General features: G+C 44.2%; 1 protein-coding gene across 1 annotated transcript in view; it reads left to right on the plus strand.

The window, feature by feature from the left end:
* Window positions 1–17,380, plus strand: part of LOC139380795 (CERK like autophagy regulator) — a 93,140-nt gene that overhangs the window by 49,227 nt on the left and 26,533 nt on the right. Inside the window, exon 4 of the mRNA XM_071123825.1 lies at window positions 16–79. Within this exon, the coding sequence (XP_070979926.1) occupies window positions 16–79 (64 nt within the window). The remainder of the gene's footprint in view (window positions 1–15; window positions 80–17,380) is intronic.

Here is a 17,380-nt window from a genome sequence, read left to right on the forward strand (position 1 = left end):
TTTCTCTCTTCACAGTCACTGAAAGAAAGGGCCACGCTCTCTCCGTTCTGAAAGAATCCAACTTGGACGGATATGATGGGTAGGGTTGCTTGCCACACAATCTGTTAGATGGTCTGTATAAATCCTCTCCAAAAAATGATATCAGAGAGAAAGAAAATGAACCAATACACTGATCTGTGCCAGTGCTCCCAGTACGGGAATGCAGCCACAGCAGACTGAATTCATTCTTTCATTCAGGGGTTAGCTAGGTAAACAAAAACACCACTTTGATATGGGCTTGTGTAATCAGCATTGCGATATTCTAATTCATTTGAGATTTTGTACTGGACTGTGAGGGGGAGCGATGCCGTGACACCAAGTCAACCCAGCCGAGGTGTGTCCTCTCCGGTGGGCACGGCAGGTGGCACTTTAATTACTTGTTCTGGAAAAAGTGATGAAGTACCTTCCGTCCAGCCAACTGCTGGTGTGCATGTACGTTTTACACCACACCACAGCTCCCATGTGTCTGCATTACAGTCACAATTAGATTCTCTGAGGCAGCTCCGGCCTCCTGTTAAACCAGGGTTGCTGCATAGGTGTCGCTTAGCGGATCAGCACAGGCTAGTCTACACCACGACCCCACCCCTAGGATGGCTAGGAAAGAGAGGGGTAGGGGGAGAGAGGGGTGGCAGGAGAGGGGTAGGGGTAGAGGAGAGATAAAGGGGTAGAGTAGAGAGGAGAGATAAAGGGGTATGGGAGAGAGGAGAGAAAGGGGTAGGGGAGAGGAGAGATAAAGAGGTAGGGGGAGAGGAGAGATAAAGGGGTAGGGGAGAGAGGGGCAGGGGGAGGGGGAGAGGAGAGATGTAGGGGGAGAGGAGAGATAAATGGGTAGGGGAGAGAGGAGAGATAAAGGGGTATGGGAGAGAGGAGAGAAAGGGGTAGGGGAGAGGAGAGATAAAGAGGTAGGGGGAGAGGAGAGATAAAGGGGTAGGGGAGAGAGGGGCAGGGGGAGAGGAGAGATAAAGGGGTAGGGGAGAGAGGAGAGAAAGGGGTAGGGGAGAGGAGAGATAAAAGGGTAGTGGGAGAGGAGAGATAAAGGGGTTAAGGGGAGAGGAGAGACGGGGTACTGGAGAGGAGAAGGCGGTAGGGGAGAGAGGGTTAGAGACGGAGAAAGATGGGTAGAGTCGGGGTAGAGACGGGGAGAGCGGGGTAGAGACGGGAGTGAGGGGGAGAGATGGGGAATGACATGGAGAGAGGGGGAATGACAGGGAGAGAGGGGGAATGACGTGGAGAGGATGTAGGGGAGGGAGGTAGGCCGGGGAGGGAGGGAGGCAGGGGAGAGAGAGAGAGAGGCAGGCAGGCGAGGGAGGCAGGTAGGCAGGGGAGGAAGGAAAGGAGGTAGGGGAAGGAAGTAAAGAGGCAGGGGGAGGGAGGGAGGGATGGAGGAAGGAAGGTGGGGGGAGGGAGGGAGAGGGGAAGGAGGGAGGGAGGTAGGTAGGTAGACAGGGGAAGGAGGTAGGCAGGGGAGGGAGGGAGGAAGGGATGGAGGGAGGGATGTCTGTCACATGCTCTGCTAGGCAGTTCTGATATGAGGGACAGATGGAGCAGGTGAGAATGATGACTGGTGGAAAAGCTGAGCTCAGGATCCTGCTGTCTGTCCTTCTTTCACATCCTCATTACTGTGGCCCACATATAATAGACAACCAATATCTCAGCAGACATAAGAATACATTTTTGCTTTGTACTGTAGGTTGTTATGTTTGGATTTATGGTCGATGTTCAGAGTCAGATATGTTATTCTCTGCTTATCATCATTTTTATTATCACCTATACCTCAGTAGGCGTTATATGGAAAAAGGTATACTGTTTCATGTTTGGCTGTTCATGTGGATTTATGGTCGATATTCAGACATACACTGCTGTTCAAAAGTTTGGGGTCACTTAGAAATATCCTTGTTTTTGAAAGAAAGTCAACTTTTTTATCCATTAAAATAACATCAAATTGATCAGACATTGTAGACATTGTTAATGTTGTAAATTACTATTGTAGCTGGAAACAGCAGATTTTTTAAAATGGAATATCTACACACAGTTGAAGTCGGAAGTTTACATACACCTTAGCCAAATACACAAATTCACAATTCCTGTAACGGCTGTCGTCGGAAGGATGAGACCAAGGCAAAGCGTTCCTTGAGTTCCACATAATATTTATTACTGAAGTGAAACTTTAGACAAAACAAAACAATAAAGAAAACAACGACTGAACAGCTTCGTTGTGCAGACTACCTGGTCACAAACGAAGAACAAGATCCCACACAGAAGGAGGGAAAAAAAAAGCTACCTAAGTATGATTCCCAATCAGAGACAACGATAGACAGCTGTCCCTGATTGAGAACCATACCTGGCCATACACAAAGAAATAGAAAACATAGAAACATGAACATAGAATGCCCACCCAAATCACACCCTGACCAAACCAAAAATAGAGACAAAAGCTCTCTACAGTCAGGGCATGACAATTCCTGACATTTCATTCTAGTAAAAATTCCCTGTCTTAGGTCAGTTAGGATCACCACTTTTATTTTAAGAATGTGAAATATCAGAATAATGGTAGAGAGAATGATTTATTTAAGCTTTTATTTATTTCATCACATTCCCAATGGGACAGAAGTTTACATACACTCAATTAGTATTTGGTAGCATTGCCTTTAAATTGTTGAACTTGGGTCAAATGTTTCTGGTAGACTTCTACAAGCTTCCCATAATAAGTTGGGTGAATTTTGGCCCATTCCTCTGACAGAGCTGGTGCAACTGAGTCAGGTTTGTAGGTCTCCTTGCTCGCACACACTTTTTCAGTTCTGCCCACAAATGTTCTATAGGATTGAGGTCAGGGCTTTGTGATGGCCACTCCACTACCTTGACTTTGTTGTCCTTAAGCCATTTTGCCACAACTTTGGAAGTATGCTTGGGGTCACTGTCCATTTGGAAAACCCATTTTGCGACCAAGCTTTAACTTCCTGACTGATGTCTTGAGATGTTGCTTCAATATATCCACATAATTTTCCTGCTTCATGACGCCATCTATTTTGTGAAGTGCACCAGTCTCTTCTGCAGCAAAGCACCCCCACAACATTGCTCCCAAGAATGTACTAGGCTTGTGGATTTTTCTTCTGAGGTCTTGGCTGATTAAAAAAAAAAATCCCATGATGTCAAGCAAAGAGGCACTGAGTTTGAAGGTAGGCCTTGAAATACATCCACAGGTACACCTCCAATGGACTCAAACGATGTCAATTAGCCTATCAGAAGCTTCTAAAGCCATGACATCATTTTCTGGAATTTTCCAAGCTGTTTAAAAGCACAGTCAACTTAGTGTATGTAAACTTCTGACCCACTGGAATTGTGATACAGTGAATTATAAGTGAAATAATCTGTCTGTAAACAATTGTTGGAAGAATTACTTGTCATGCACAAAGTAGATGTCCTAACCGACTTGCCAAAGCTATAGTTTGTTAACAAGACATTTGTGGAGTGGTTGAAAAGTGAGTTTTAATGACTCCAATCTAAGTGTATGTAAACTTCCGACTTCAACTGTAGGCGTACAGAGGCCCATTATCAGCAACCATCACTCCTGTGTTCCAATGGCACGTTGTTACCTAATCCAAGTTTATACTTTTAAAAGGCAAATTGATCATTAGAAAACCCTTTAATTATGTTAGCACAGCTGAAAACTGTTGTTCTAATTAAAGAAGCAATAAAACTGTCCTTCTTTAGACTAGTTGCGTATCTGGAGCATCAGCATTTGTGGGTTCGATTACAGGCTCAAAATGGCCAGAAACAAAGAAAGTTCTTCTGAAACATCAGTCTATTCTTGTTCTGAGAAATGAAGGCTATTCCATGCGAGATATTGCCAAGAAACTGAAGATCTCGTACAACGCTGTATACTAGTCCCTTCACAGAACAGCGGGAACTGGCTTTAACCAGAATATAAAGAGTGGGAGACCCCGGTGCACAACTGAGCAAGAGGACAAGTACATTAGAGTGTCTAGTTTGAGAAACAGACGCCTCACAAGTCTACAGCTGGCAGCTTCAATAAATATTACCCGCAAAACACCAGTCTCAACGTCAACAGTGAAGAGGCGACTCCGGGATGCTGGACTTCTAGGCAGAGTTCCAAAGAAAAAGCCATATCTCTGTCCAGTGTCTGTGTTCTTTTGTCCATCGTAATCTTTTCTTTTTATTGGCCAGTCTGAGACATGGCTTTTTCTTTGCAACTCTGCCTAGAAGGCCAGCATCCCGGAGTCGCCTCTTTGCTGTTGACGTTGAGACTGGTGCTTATATATTTTATAAAATTACAAATATGGCATCAAAATGTTGAACATCTGATTTCCCCCTAGCTGATTTTTGTCTGTTGCTGGCTCTGATCGTAGTGTAATGAAACAGGCAGGGAGAGTGAGCTCGTCTGTGGTGGTCGGCGAACCCTCAACCCTCTGGCCCGTAGCCCTGCGTGGCATCGACGAGTCATTGTTGTTTGTGGTCGTAAACATTATTTTGAGTTAATTCTATGAGGGGGAGGGTAATGTAAAGGGAGGGTAATGTAAATGGAGGGTAATGTAAAAATATTTGTAACTTTTGGGTTGGTGGTGCTTTTTTTTACGACCCCTTGAGTTGGACCAGCCCTCCCCCACATTAAATTTAGATCTTTCCCTTATCAAAATAGTTTTTTCAATTTGCATGGTGAAATCATTGGGTAAGTCCGTGAAGATTCAAGATAAGCTACTTAACCCAATACAGCCTTGTTTGGTTGTTTGCAAAACAGGATAATCTTTAAGCAGGGAAGCTGTGGTAATACTAATACAAGTGTCATGTAATGTCAGATTTATTTGCAATATCGCTCAAACTAGTCAGAGACAGGGCTCATATGCACTTCATTTCACAACCTGATTGTACAGAGTTCACACAAGGCATATTTCACACGATATTTGTAAGTTATTGGTTGTCTGTTTCAACGAAGGTGGCTTTTCAAAAAAGTTTTGTTAGAGCTCTGTTGTACTTTGGTTAGAGAGGAATTGTGCCTAGCTATATAGGAAGCTATCACAGACTGTGTGCAAGACATATCAAAAAGGTGAAGGCAATTTCCCACAGAGGACTAGGTGTTATAGAGTAGTCCACTTTAGGAGAAGCTTTTTGTGTGGAAGAAATATTCCCCATAGAGGATGAGGTGTTATATATATATATATATATATATACAGGGTCCTTCACAGTGGTCTTGTCAACACCATGTTAAATTAACCCCAGAAGACTGAGAAGTGTTGAGAAGGTATAAAACACTAATCACAGATTTCTTTATTAATAGACCATAAGTCATTCATTATTTCCTCTCAAATATACAGGAGCTGTTCTCTGCATTTAATGAAACTAGTCTATTTTAACCTGTTCCACTAATTCATACCGTGTGGGACAGAGTGACATCCCCAGTCCCTGTTACATGGGTTATGACCCAAATGGTACACTATTCCCGGTATAGTGCACTACATTTGACCATGGCCCGTATGGCTCTGGTCAAAAGTAGTACATTATAAACGGAATAGGGTGCCATTTTGAGATGCAACCATGGATTCATAGAGTGTGTAACACAATAGGAATGTCAAAAACGTGGTGGCATTATCATGGGCTGCTGCTACATGTGCAATTATTTCCAGATCACATATTAATGTTAATTATCAGCACCTCAAATTAAAACCTTGTACTTATCCACAATTCTTTACTCCGGTATACAACTTTTATTACTGCCTTTACTGACTGGGGGTGACAGACAGGATGAGGAGTGTTTAGTGAAGTGCCTGTGTTCTTTAATAGAGGGATGTGTTGCCAGTGTATAACCAGATAGTGGAAAAACATAATGGAGAATAATGTGACATTATAAAGCATTGGAACATGACTATTGGAACCTGACTATATAACCTGTGTCCAACCTAATCTGATTTTGTCATACACTGTGAAGTGGGCCTCATCAGCTCAGTATACAGTATGAAAGCCCAATTTCTGTCTCGTGTTTTTTTTTCAGTGAGTAAAACATTGTTAGATTCAAGATTTCTATCTATCCAAGGAAAGCTAGAATTTTACAAAATGTTGCTACATTTTATTACTTCGCACTGCTTAGTAAATTACAGCTCAATAGCAAAACCTTACTAACAGGCATATAATTCAACGGGAGGGGCCAATAAAATACAATTTTACACAGTATAATCACCCTTTAATTACAACTAGCCATGGATTGGAGGCTGAACTAATCTTTTTAGAAACAGTAATATAAGGTATTGTTCAAAAGCGTTTCTGAAATGAACTATGATAAGCTTTCCTCCTCAGTGTTCATGTATTAGTAATGTGCTTATAGGAGTTTAGTAGGCTCAGCCAATTTGAAAGAATTATTTTGCAGCAGGCAGATGACAGATTGCAACCAATTCCTTAAAAAGAAAAAAACATTCAATTTGCCAATTTGAATGCTGCATCCATAACATGTTCTGACTGTTTAATACATTTAATGAGAATTATCTTTTCAAATAATCCAAATAGATTTGACTAAAATACTAGATAGTTCTAGGTCAACCAGCATTGTAATAATAAAATAAAATTGTATTGGTCACATGGCCAATTACAACAGGTGTATACTTTACAGTGAAATCATTACTTACGAGCCCGTTCCCAGCAATGCAGAGTTAAAAAGTAAGAAAACATTTGTTAAATAAAAAAGGACATAGTAACGCAATAAAAACAATAGCAAGGCTATATACAGAGTACCAGTACCGGGTCAATGTGCAGTTGTACGAGATACGGTATTTGAGGTAATACAGTATGTACATGCGGGTAGAGGTAAAAGTGACGAGGCAATCAGGATATATAATAAACAGAGAAGCATCAGCGTATGTGAAAGTGTGTCTATGTGTGAGTATGTGGCGTCAATATGCTAGTGTGTGTGTTTTGTGTGTGTGTGTGAGTATATGTAGTGTGTGTGTTGGAGTTTCAGTGTAGTATGTCTGAGTGCATGGATAGTGCAAGGGAATCAGTGCAAAAAAATGACGCTAAATAAATAATAAAGGGAGGCAATGTAAATAGTCCGGGTAGCCATTTGGCTAACTGTTCAGCAGTCTTATGACTTGGGGGTAGAAGCTGTTCAGGAGCCTTTTGGTCCCAGGTTTGGTGCTCTGGTAACGCTTGCTGTGCAGTAGCAGAAATAACAATCTATGACTTGGGTGGCTGTCTCTTTTTTGGCCTTCTGACACCGCTTGGTATGGGGTTCGGCCCCACTGATGTTCTCTGCCATACGCACTACCCTCTAGTGCCTTGCGGTCGGATGCCGAGTAGTTGCCATACCAAGCGGTGATGCAGCAAGTCACGATGCTCTCAATGGTGCAGCTGTTTAACTTTTTGAGGATCTCAGGGCCCTTGGCAAAACTGTTCAACATCCTAAATGGGAAGAGGTGTTGTCGTGCCCTCTTCACGACTGCGTTGGTGTTTTTGGACAGGTCCTTAGCGATGTGCACACCAAGGAACTTGAAGCTCTTGATCTGCTTCACTTACAGCCCTGTCGATGTGAATGGGGGCGTGTTCTGCCCTCTGTTTCCTGTAGTCCACAATAAGATCCTTTGTCTTGTCCACGTTGAGGGAGAGGTTCTTGTCCTGGCACCACACTGCCAGGTCTCTGACCTCCTCCCTATTAACTGTCTCATCATCGTCAGTGATCAGGCCTACTGCCGTGTCATCGGAAAACTTAATGATGGTGTTGGACTCGTGTTTGGCCACGCAGTCGTGGTTATACAAGGAGTACAGGAGGGGACTGAGCACGCAACCATGAGGGGCCCCGTGTTGAGGGTCAGCGTGGCAGATATGTTGTTGCCTACCCTTAGCCCGTGGGGTGGCCCGTCAGGAGGTCCAGGATCCAGTTGCAGAGGGAGGTGTTTAGTCCCAGGGTCCTTAGCTTAGTGATGAGCTTTGTGGGCACTATGGTGTTGAACGCTGAGCTGTTGTCAATGAGCAGCAATCTCACATAGGTGATCCTTTTGTCCAGGTTGGAAAGGGTAGTGTGGAGTGCAATAGCGATTGCGTCATCTGTGAATCTATTTGGGCGGTAAGCAAATTGGAGTGGGTCCAGGGTTTTTGGGATGATGGTTTTGATGTGAACCAAAGCATTTCATGGCTACAAATGTGAGTGCTACGTGGCGGTAGTCATTTAGACAGGTTGCCTTGGCGTTCTTGGGCTAAGGGACTATGGTGGTTTGCTTGAAACATGTGGGTATTACAGACTCGGTCAGGGAGAGTTTAAAAATGTCAGTGAAGACACTTGCCAGCTGGTTAGCGCATGCTCTGAGTACGCGTCCTCGTAATCCATCTGTCCCTGCGGCCTTGTGAATGTTAACCTGTTTAAATGCCTTACTCACATTGGCTACGGAGAGCGTGATCATACAGTCGTCCGGAACAGCTAGTGCTCTCATGCATGGTTCAGTGTTGCTTGTCTCGAAGCAGGTATAGAAGGTATTTAGCTCGACTGCTAGGCACGCGTCACTGGGCAGCTCTCGGCCAGGTTTCCCTTTGTAATCTATGATAGTTAGCAAGCCCTGCCACATCCTTACGAGCATCAGAGCCGGTGTAGTAGGATCCATATTGACACTTTGCATGTTTGATGGTTTGTAGGAGGGCGTAGCAGGATTTCCTATAAGCCTATGGATTAGTGTCCCGCTCATTGACTCTAAACTTTAGCTCATTGCAGATGTTGCCTGTAACACATGGATTCTGGTTGGGATATGTACGTACGGTCACTGTGGGGACGACGTCGCCGGTGCATTTATTAATAAAGCCGGTGGCTGATGTGGTCAACTACTCAATGTTATTGGATGAATTCCGGAACATATTCCAGTTTCTGCTAGTGAAACAGTCCATTAGCTTAGCATCTGCTTCATCTGACCATTTACGTATTGAGTGCGTCACTGGTACTTCCTGTGTGAGTTGTTGCTTGTAAGCAGGAATCAGGAAGATAGAGTTATGGCCAGATTTGCCAAATGGAGGGCGAGGGAGAGCTTTGTATGCATCACTGTGTGTAGAGTAAAGGTGATCTAGAGTTGTTTCTCCCTCTAGTTGCACAGGTGACATGCTGGTAGAAATGAGGTAAAAACAGATTTCAGTTTTCCTCCATTAAAATCACCGGCCACTAGGAGTGCCGCCTCTGGATGAGCATTTTCTTGTTTGCTTATTGCCCTATACATCTTGTTGATTGCCAGCATCGATTTGTGGTGGTAAATAATGGTGGCCATCTTGAAGCATGTGGGGACAGCAGACTGGGATAGGGATTGGTTGAATATGTTCGTAAACACTCCAGCCAGCTCTAGTAGAGGTTCATTTATTGTTTACGCTAATTATTTAAGGGTCGCTTTGTTATTTTATTTGTAAACTAAAAATGCTTAATTGCATTTCAAATCATGAATGACTGGTATGCTGTGTGATGACATGAACTGGTGAATGGTTGGTTGATACAGTAGCCTACATATCGAAATATGCCTAAGTTACGGTATTAAGACTAAACAGGATGCGCTCCTTGGCCTACAGCTCGATGGTGGTTATACAAGGCTGCTATACTAAGCCTACTAATGACAATTTGGAACAGTTTAAACAACGTTAAAGGAATTATAAATAATACCAGAGAGGCCGTTCTAACGAGAGAGAAAAAGTGTGAAGCCTTTATTACAGCATAGCAAAGATTAAAAACAGCCGGATTTGTGAAATTGTTCATCCGACATGTGCTTGAGTGAGGCTTGGTGCTCAAGAAAACAGTAGGCTTAAACAAACACTCAACCAGACAACAGAAGCAGAATCTGTCTTTTTTTCTGTAGATATACATGGATGATTTATAAAGCCAGGCACATTCAACAGTTAGGCTATTGATTATAGACCTAATTAAGTTAGGGTTTCTTAGACAATAAGGCAAGGGGTGTTTCCTCGTCTCCTCATTCAGCTGCTAACTCCGCCACATTGTTCTCAACACCAATATGCTGGTTAACGTTGCTATTGTGCACATAATAGCAACATGGTCTAGGAAAAGGCGCCAATTCAACAGCGCACTGATGTGTTTCAGAACCGTGGACAGCGACCACTATCCCAATGCGGGAGAAATGGCATTTGTTATAGAATAATATTATTTTTATTGGTGTAGCACAGTTGTTCTTACATAATATAACCATATACAATTTCAGTAGCACGGGTCTTAGAGTGATGGACTGTGCCATCCCCATGGCTTCCACAATGGATCAGTCAACTCAGATAGCGGCGAATCAGACCAATGTCTTGTATACCATGAAAATATATATATATTTGTTACCTACTGCTTGACTAAAGAAGTCTCAAGGGCAGCTCCATTCTCATTCAGTAATTATGATGAGTGTAGACAGTAGGGGTGTGCGCATGTGTGCGTGCGTGCATCTGTATGTGGGGGTTCTTGCGTGTGTGTGTGTCTGTCTGGCCATGACCTGTGTTTCACACGCCTTCTCTGTTTAGTCAGGTGATTAATATGACTGATTTATCATGCTATGTCAGTATGTCATGTTTACCCAGTGATCAGTGATCAGCTACATAGGCTGAGGGGAGCACGTCCTTACTCATACATTTACCCTGAGCTGTTTCATAGTATTGGCAGTGTGTGTGTTGCTGTGTGGGTGTGTAACCCTGTACTTTGTCCTTTCCTAACTATATAGAACAAATGATTCTATATAGTTAGGCTATAAATCATTTTTGGGGGGCTTGTAACCATAGCATAACCTTTTTATGTGCTATATGGAACCTTTTTTGAAGGTTCTTTAAATAACCATGCTCATAAGGTTCTAAATGGAACTTTTATGGTGCTGTAGAGAATCCTTCATAAGGTTCAATAAAGAACATTCAAAAAGTTATATATAGTACCATCAAAAAGGTTCCGCTGTGGTTACAACCCTTTTTGGGGTTATATAAACTCAGCAAAAAAAGAAACGTCCCTTTTTCAGGACCCTGTCTTTCAAAGATAATTCGGAAAAATCCAAAGAACTTCACAGAGCTTCATTGGAAAGGGTTTAAACACTGATTCCCATGCTTGTTCAATGAACCATAAACAATGAATGAACATGCACCTGTGGAACGGTCGTTAAGACACTAACAGCTTACAGACGGTAGGCAAATCAAATGTATTTATATAGCCCTTCGTACATCAGCTGATATCTCAAAGTGCTGTACAGAAACCCAGCCTAAAACCCCAAACAGCAAGCAATGCAGGTGAAAAGCACGGTGGCTAGGAAAAACGCCCTAGAAAGGCCAAAACCTAGGAAGAAACCTAGAGAGGAACCAGGCTATGTGGGGTGGCCAGTCCTCTTCTGGCTGTGTCGTGTGGAGATTATAACAGAACATGGCCAAGATGTTCAAATGTTCATAAATGACCAGCATGGTCCAATAATAATAAGCAGCACGGCCAGGTGGACTGGGGACAGCAAGGAGTCATCATGTCAGGTAGTCCTGAGGCATGGTCCTAAGGCTCAGGTCCTCCGAGAGAGAGAAAGAAAGAGAGAAAGAGAGAATTAGAGAGAGCACACTTAAATTCACACAGGACACCGAATAGGACAGGAGAATAAGGTCACAGTTATGAAAACTTAGGGCACTAAAGAGGCCTTTCTACTGACTCTGACAAACACCAAAAGAAAGATGCCCATGGTCCCATCTGCGTGAACGTGTCTTAGGCATGCTGCAAGGAGGCATGAGGACTGAATAAATTGCCATGTCCGTACTGTGAGACGCCTAAGACAGCGCTACAGGGAGACAGGACGGACAGCTGATCGTACTCGTAGTGGCAGACCACGTGTAACAACACCTGCACAGGATCGGTACATCTGAACATCACACCTGCAGGACAGGTACAGGATGGGAACAACAACTCCCTGAGTTACACCAGGAACGCACAATCCCTCCATCAGTGCTCAGACTGTCCGTAATAGGCTGAGAGAGGCAGGTCCTCACCAGACATCACCGGCAACAACGTCGCCTATGTGCACAAACCCACCGTCGCTGGACCAGACAGGACTGAAGTGCTCTTCACTGACGAGTCGCGGTTTTGTCTCACCAGGGGTGATGGCCTTTCCAAGATGGCGTATCTTTCCAAGATGGCGTAGCAGTGCAGACGTGGTTTCTCGTCCTCTCATTTACTTTTTGTCTTTTTTGTCTTTTTTTGTATATATATAATATATAATATATCTCTTTTTCCATTTTTAAATTAAATATACCTTCCGGTAACCCGCCTCACTCAATGTGACACGGATCTGCTATTTTTTTTTTTAGACCTTAAAGCCAAAACTTTCGTCAGAAGCTAGCCAGCTAATTAGCTACTAGCTATTTAGTCATTGTTAGCCGCTGCTAGCGGCCTTTACCCTCTGCTCAGGCACCTGACGTTTTTTAGCCTGGATAATACCTGCCAGCCTCGGACTGTTTTTCTCCACTACAATGCCAGATTCCTGTTGTAAACCATGGACCATTACTTCTGATCATCACAGCAAGCTAGCTGCCACTGAGTGACCCAGCCCCAAAGCTAGCCCTGAGCCAGGCCGCCAGCCGCTAGCAAACGAAATTACCACAACTACAATACCTCTTTTGCCATCTGGCCCGGTCGTATCACTACGACTAGTCCGCAGATGTAATTCCATCCGCTGTGCCTTCAACCGGCCTTTGCCGGGCGTCGGAGCAGACGCTTCTACTTACCCCGGCCTGTTAACTTTAAACGCTGTGTCTCCCGCGTGCTAGCGTAGCAACGACTACCCCGCGGCTTCTCTGTTCCATCTATTGCTGCATCCTGGACCTTATGATCACTTGGCTACATAGCTGATGCCTGCTGGACTGTTAATTTATCAAGGTACTCCACTTTGTTTACCTTTGTTTATCTGTCGGCCCTAGCCCCGAACTCAGGCCCTGTGTGTAGTTAACCGACCCTCTCTGCCCATTCATTGCCATTTTACCTGTTGTTGTTGTCTGATTAGCTGTTGTTGTCTTACCTGTTGTTGTCTTAGCTAGCTCTCCCAATCAACACCTGTGATTGCTTTATGCCTTGCTTTATGTCTCTCTCAAATGTCAATATGCCTTGTATACTGTTGTTTAGGATAGTTATCATAGTTTTAGTTTACTGCGGAACTCCTAGTCCCACTGTACATGACTCAGATACTTCCTTTGTCCCACCTCCCACACATGCGGTGACCTCACCCAGTATAACCAGCGTGTCCAGAGATGTTCCTCGGGTGATGTGGAGGCTAACCCAGGCCCTGTGTGTCCCCAGGCACTCTCATTTGTTGACTTCTGTAATTGAAAAAGCCTTGGTTTCATGCATGTTAACATCAGAAGCCTCCCTAAGTTTGTTTTACTCACTGCTTTAGCACACTCCGCCAACCCTGATGTCCTTGCCATGTCTGAATCCTGGCTTAGGAAGGCCACTAAAAATTCTGAGATTTCCATACCTAACTACAACATTTTCCATCAAGATAGAACTGCCCAAGGGGGAGGAGTTGCAATCTACTGCAGAGATAGCTTGCAAAGTTCTGTAATACTTTCCAGGTCTATGCCCAAACAGTTCGAGCTTCTAATTTTAAAAATGAATCTCTCCAGAAATAAGTCTCTCACTGTTGCCGCCTGTTAAAGAACCCCTCAGCTCCCAGCTGTGCCCTGGACACCATATGTGAATTGATTGCCCCCCATCTATCTTCAGTGTTCGTTCTGTTAGGTGACCTAAACTGGGATATGCTTAACACCCCAGCAGTCCTACAATCTAAGCTAGATACCCTCAGTCTCACACATATTATCAAGGAAACCACCAGGTACAACCTTAAATCCGTAAACATGGGCAACCTCATAGATATTATCCTGCCCAACTTGCCCTCAAATACACCTCTGCTGTTTTCAATCAGGATCTCAGCGATCACTGCCTCATTCCCTGCATCCGCTATGGGTCTGCGGTCAAACGACCACCCCTCATCACTGTCAAACACTCCCTAAAACACTTCAGCGAGCAAAACTTTCTAATCGACCTGGCCCGGGTATCCTGGAAGGATATTGACCTCATCCCGTCAGTCGAGGATGCCTGGTTGTTCTTTAAAGTAATTTCCTCACTATCTTAAATAAGCATGCCCCATTCAAAAAATGTAGAACTAAGAACAGATATAGCCCTTGGTTCACTCCAAACCTGGCTGCCCTTAACCAGCACAAAAGTATCTTGTGGCGGACTGCAATAGCATATAATAGTCCCCGCGATATGCAACTGTTCAGGGAAGTCAGGAACCAATACACGCAGTCAGTCAGGAAAGCAAAGGCTAGCTTTTTCAAACAGAAATTTGCATCCTGTAGCGCTAACTCCAAAAGGTTTTGGGACACTGTAAAGTCCATGGAGAACAAGAGCACCTCCTCCCAGCTGCCCACTGCACTGAGGCTAGGTAACACGGTTACCACCGATAAATCCATGATAATCAATAAGCATTTCTCTACGGCTGGCCATGCTTTCCTCCTGGCTACCCCAACCCCGGCCAACATCTCTGCACTCCCGCAGCTACTTGCCCGAGCCTCCCCAGCTTCTCCTTCACCCAAATCCAGATAGCAGATGTTCTGAAAGAGCTCAAAAACCTGGAACTGTACAAATCAACTGGGCTAGACAATCTGGAACCTCTATCCAACGCCATTGTTGCAAGCCCTATTGGAAAGATAGATTGGAAAGCTGCCGCGGCCATCCCCCTCTTCAAAGGGGGTGACACTCTAGATCCAAACTGTTATAGACCTATATCCATCCTGCCCCGCCTTTCTAAAGTCTTCGAAAGCCAAGTTAATAAACAGATCACTGACCATTTCAAATCCCACCGTACCTTCTCCGCTGTGCATTCCGGTTTCCGAGCTGGTCATGGGTGCACCTCAGCCACGCTCAAGGTACTGAATGATATCATAACCTCCATCGATAAAAGACAGTACTGTGCAGCCGTCTTCATCAACCTGGCCAAGGCTTTCGACTCTGTCAATCACCGTATTCTTATCGGCAGACTCAATAGCCTTGGTTTCTCAAATGACTTCCTCGCCTGGTGACTTTCTCAAATGACTACCTCAACTACTTCACAGACAGAGTTCAGTGTGTCAAATCGGAGGGCCTCTGGCAGTCTCTATGGGGGTAACACAGGGTTCAATTATCAGGCCGACGTTTTTCTCTGTATATATCAACGATGTCGCTCTTGCTGCAGGTGTTTCCCTGATCCACCTCTACACAGACGACACTATTCTGTGTACATCCGGCCCTTCTTTGGACACTGTGCTATCTAACCTCCAAACGAGCTTCAATGCCATACAACACTCCTTCCATGGCCTCCAACTGCTCTTAAACGCTAGTAAAACCAAATGCATGCTTTTCAACTGTTCGCTGCCCGCACCCGCCCGCCCGACTAGCATCACTACTCTGGACGGTTCTGACTTAGAATATGTGGACAACTACAAATACCTAGGTGTCAGGCTAGACTGTAAACTCTCCTTCCAGACTCAAATCAAACATCTCCAATCCAAAATCAATCTAGAATCGGCTTTCTATTTCGCAACAAAGCCTCCTTCTCTCACGCTGCCAAACTTACCCTAGTAAAACTGGCGATCCTACCGATCCTCGACTTTGGCGATGTCATCTACAAAATAGCTTCCAGCACTCTACTCAGCAAATTGGATGTAGTCTATCACAGTGCCATCCATTTTGTTACCAAAGCACCTTATACCACACACCACTGCGACCTGTATGCTTTAGTCGGCTGGCCCTCGCTACATATTCGTCGCCAGATCCACTGTAAGTCTATGCTATGTAAAGCTCCTTATCGCAGATCACTGGTCACGATAACAACACCCACCAGTAGCACGCGCTCCAGCAGGTATATCTCACTGGTCATCCCCAAAGCCAACACCTCATTTGGCCGCCTTTCATTACAGTTCTCTGCTGCCAGTGACTGGAAAGAATTGCAGAAATCGCTGAAGCTGGAGACTTACATTTCCCTCACTAACTTTAAACATCGGCTATCTGAGCAGCTAACTGATCACTGCAGCTGTACATAGTCCATCTGTAAATATCCCACCCAATCTACTTTGCTGCTCTTTTTCACACCAGTATCACTACTTACACACCATAATCTGCTCATCAACATCTGCTCATCTATACCTCCAGTGTTAATCTGCTAAATTGTAATTATTTGCTACTATGGCCTATTTATTGCCTTACCTCCTCATGCCATTTGCACACACTCTATATAGACTTTATTTTTTTTCTATTGTGTTATTGACTGTACGCTTGTTTATTCCATGTGTACCTCTGTGTTGTTGTTTCTGTCACACTGCTTTGCTTTATCTTGGCCAGGTTGCAGTTGTAAATGAGAACTTGTTCTCAACTAGCTTACCTGGTTAAATAAAGGTGAAATTCGTGTTTATCGTCGAAGGAATGAGCGTTACACCGAGGCTTTACTCTGGAGCGGGATAGATTTGGAGGTGGAGGGTCCAGCATCATCGGACTGAGCTTGTTGTCATTGCAAGCAATCTCAACACCGTGCGTTACAGGGAAGACATCCTCCTCCCTCATGTGGTACCCTTCCTGTAGGCTCATCCTGACATGACCCTCCAGCATGACAATGCCACCAGCCATACTGCTAGTTCTTTGCGTGATTTCCTGCAAGATAGGAATGTCAGTGTTCTGCCATGCTCAACAAATAGCCCGGATCTCAATCCCATTGAGCACGCCTGGTACCTGTTGGATCGGAGGGCGAGGGCTAGGGACAATCCCCCCAGAAATGTCCGGGAACTTGCAGGTGTCTTGGTTGAAGAGTGGGGTAACATCTCACAGCAAGAACTGGTAACTCTGGTGCAGTCCATGAAGAGTAGATGCACTGCAGTACTTAATGCAGCTGGTGGCCACACCAGATACTGACTGTTACTTTTGATTTTGACCCCCCTATTGTTCAGGGACACATTCAATTTCTGTTAGTCACATGTCTGTGGAACATGTTCAGTTTATATCTCAGTTGTTGAATCTAATGTTCCTACAAACATTTACACGTTAAGTTTGCTGAAAATAAACGCAGTTGACAGTGAGAGGAAGGTTTTTTTGCTGAGTTTAGAACCCTTTTTTATGGTTCAGTATAGAACCTTCATGGAGAATGGATCTATAAACATCCTTTCTCAATCTCAAAGGTTCTTTGTGGAACCATACAGGTTTTTATATTAAATTAATTTTAAATATCACAAATAAAAATGCAAAGATCCTTTGACGGGCTTAATGGGTTCTCAGTATGGTTCTGCATAGAACCATCACCCTTCCCAAAGAACCCTTGAAAAACAATTGTTTAGTGTGTGCCTA

The sequence above is a fragment of the Oncorhynchus clarkii genome, chromosome 22 (assembly GCF_045791955.1).
Source record: "Oncorhynchus clarkii lewisi isolate Uvic-CL-2024 chromosome 22, UVic_Ocla_1.0, whole genome shotgun sequence".
In the NCBI taxonomy this organism is placed as follows: domain Eukaryota; kingdom Metazoa; phylum Chordata; class Actinopteri; order Salmoniformes; family Salmonidae; genus Oncorhynchus; species Oncorhynchus clarkii.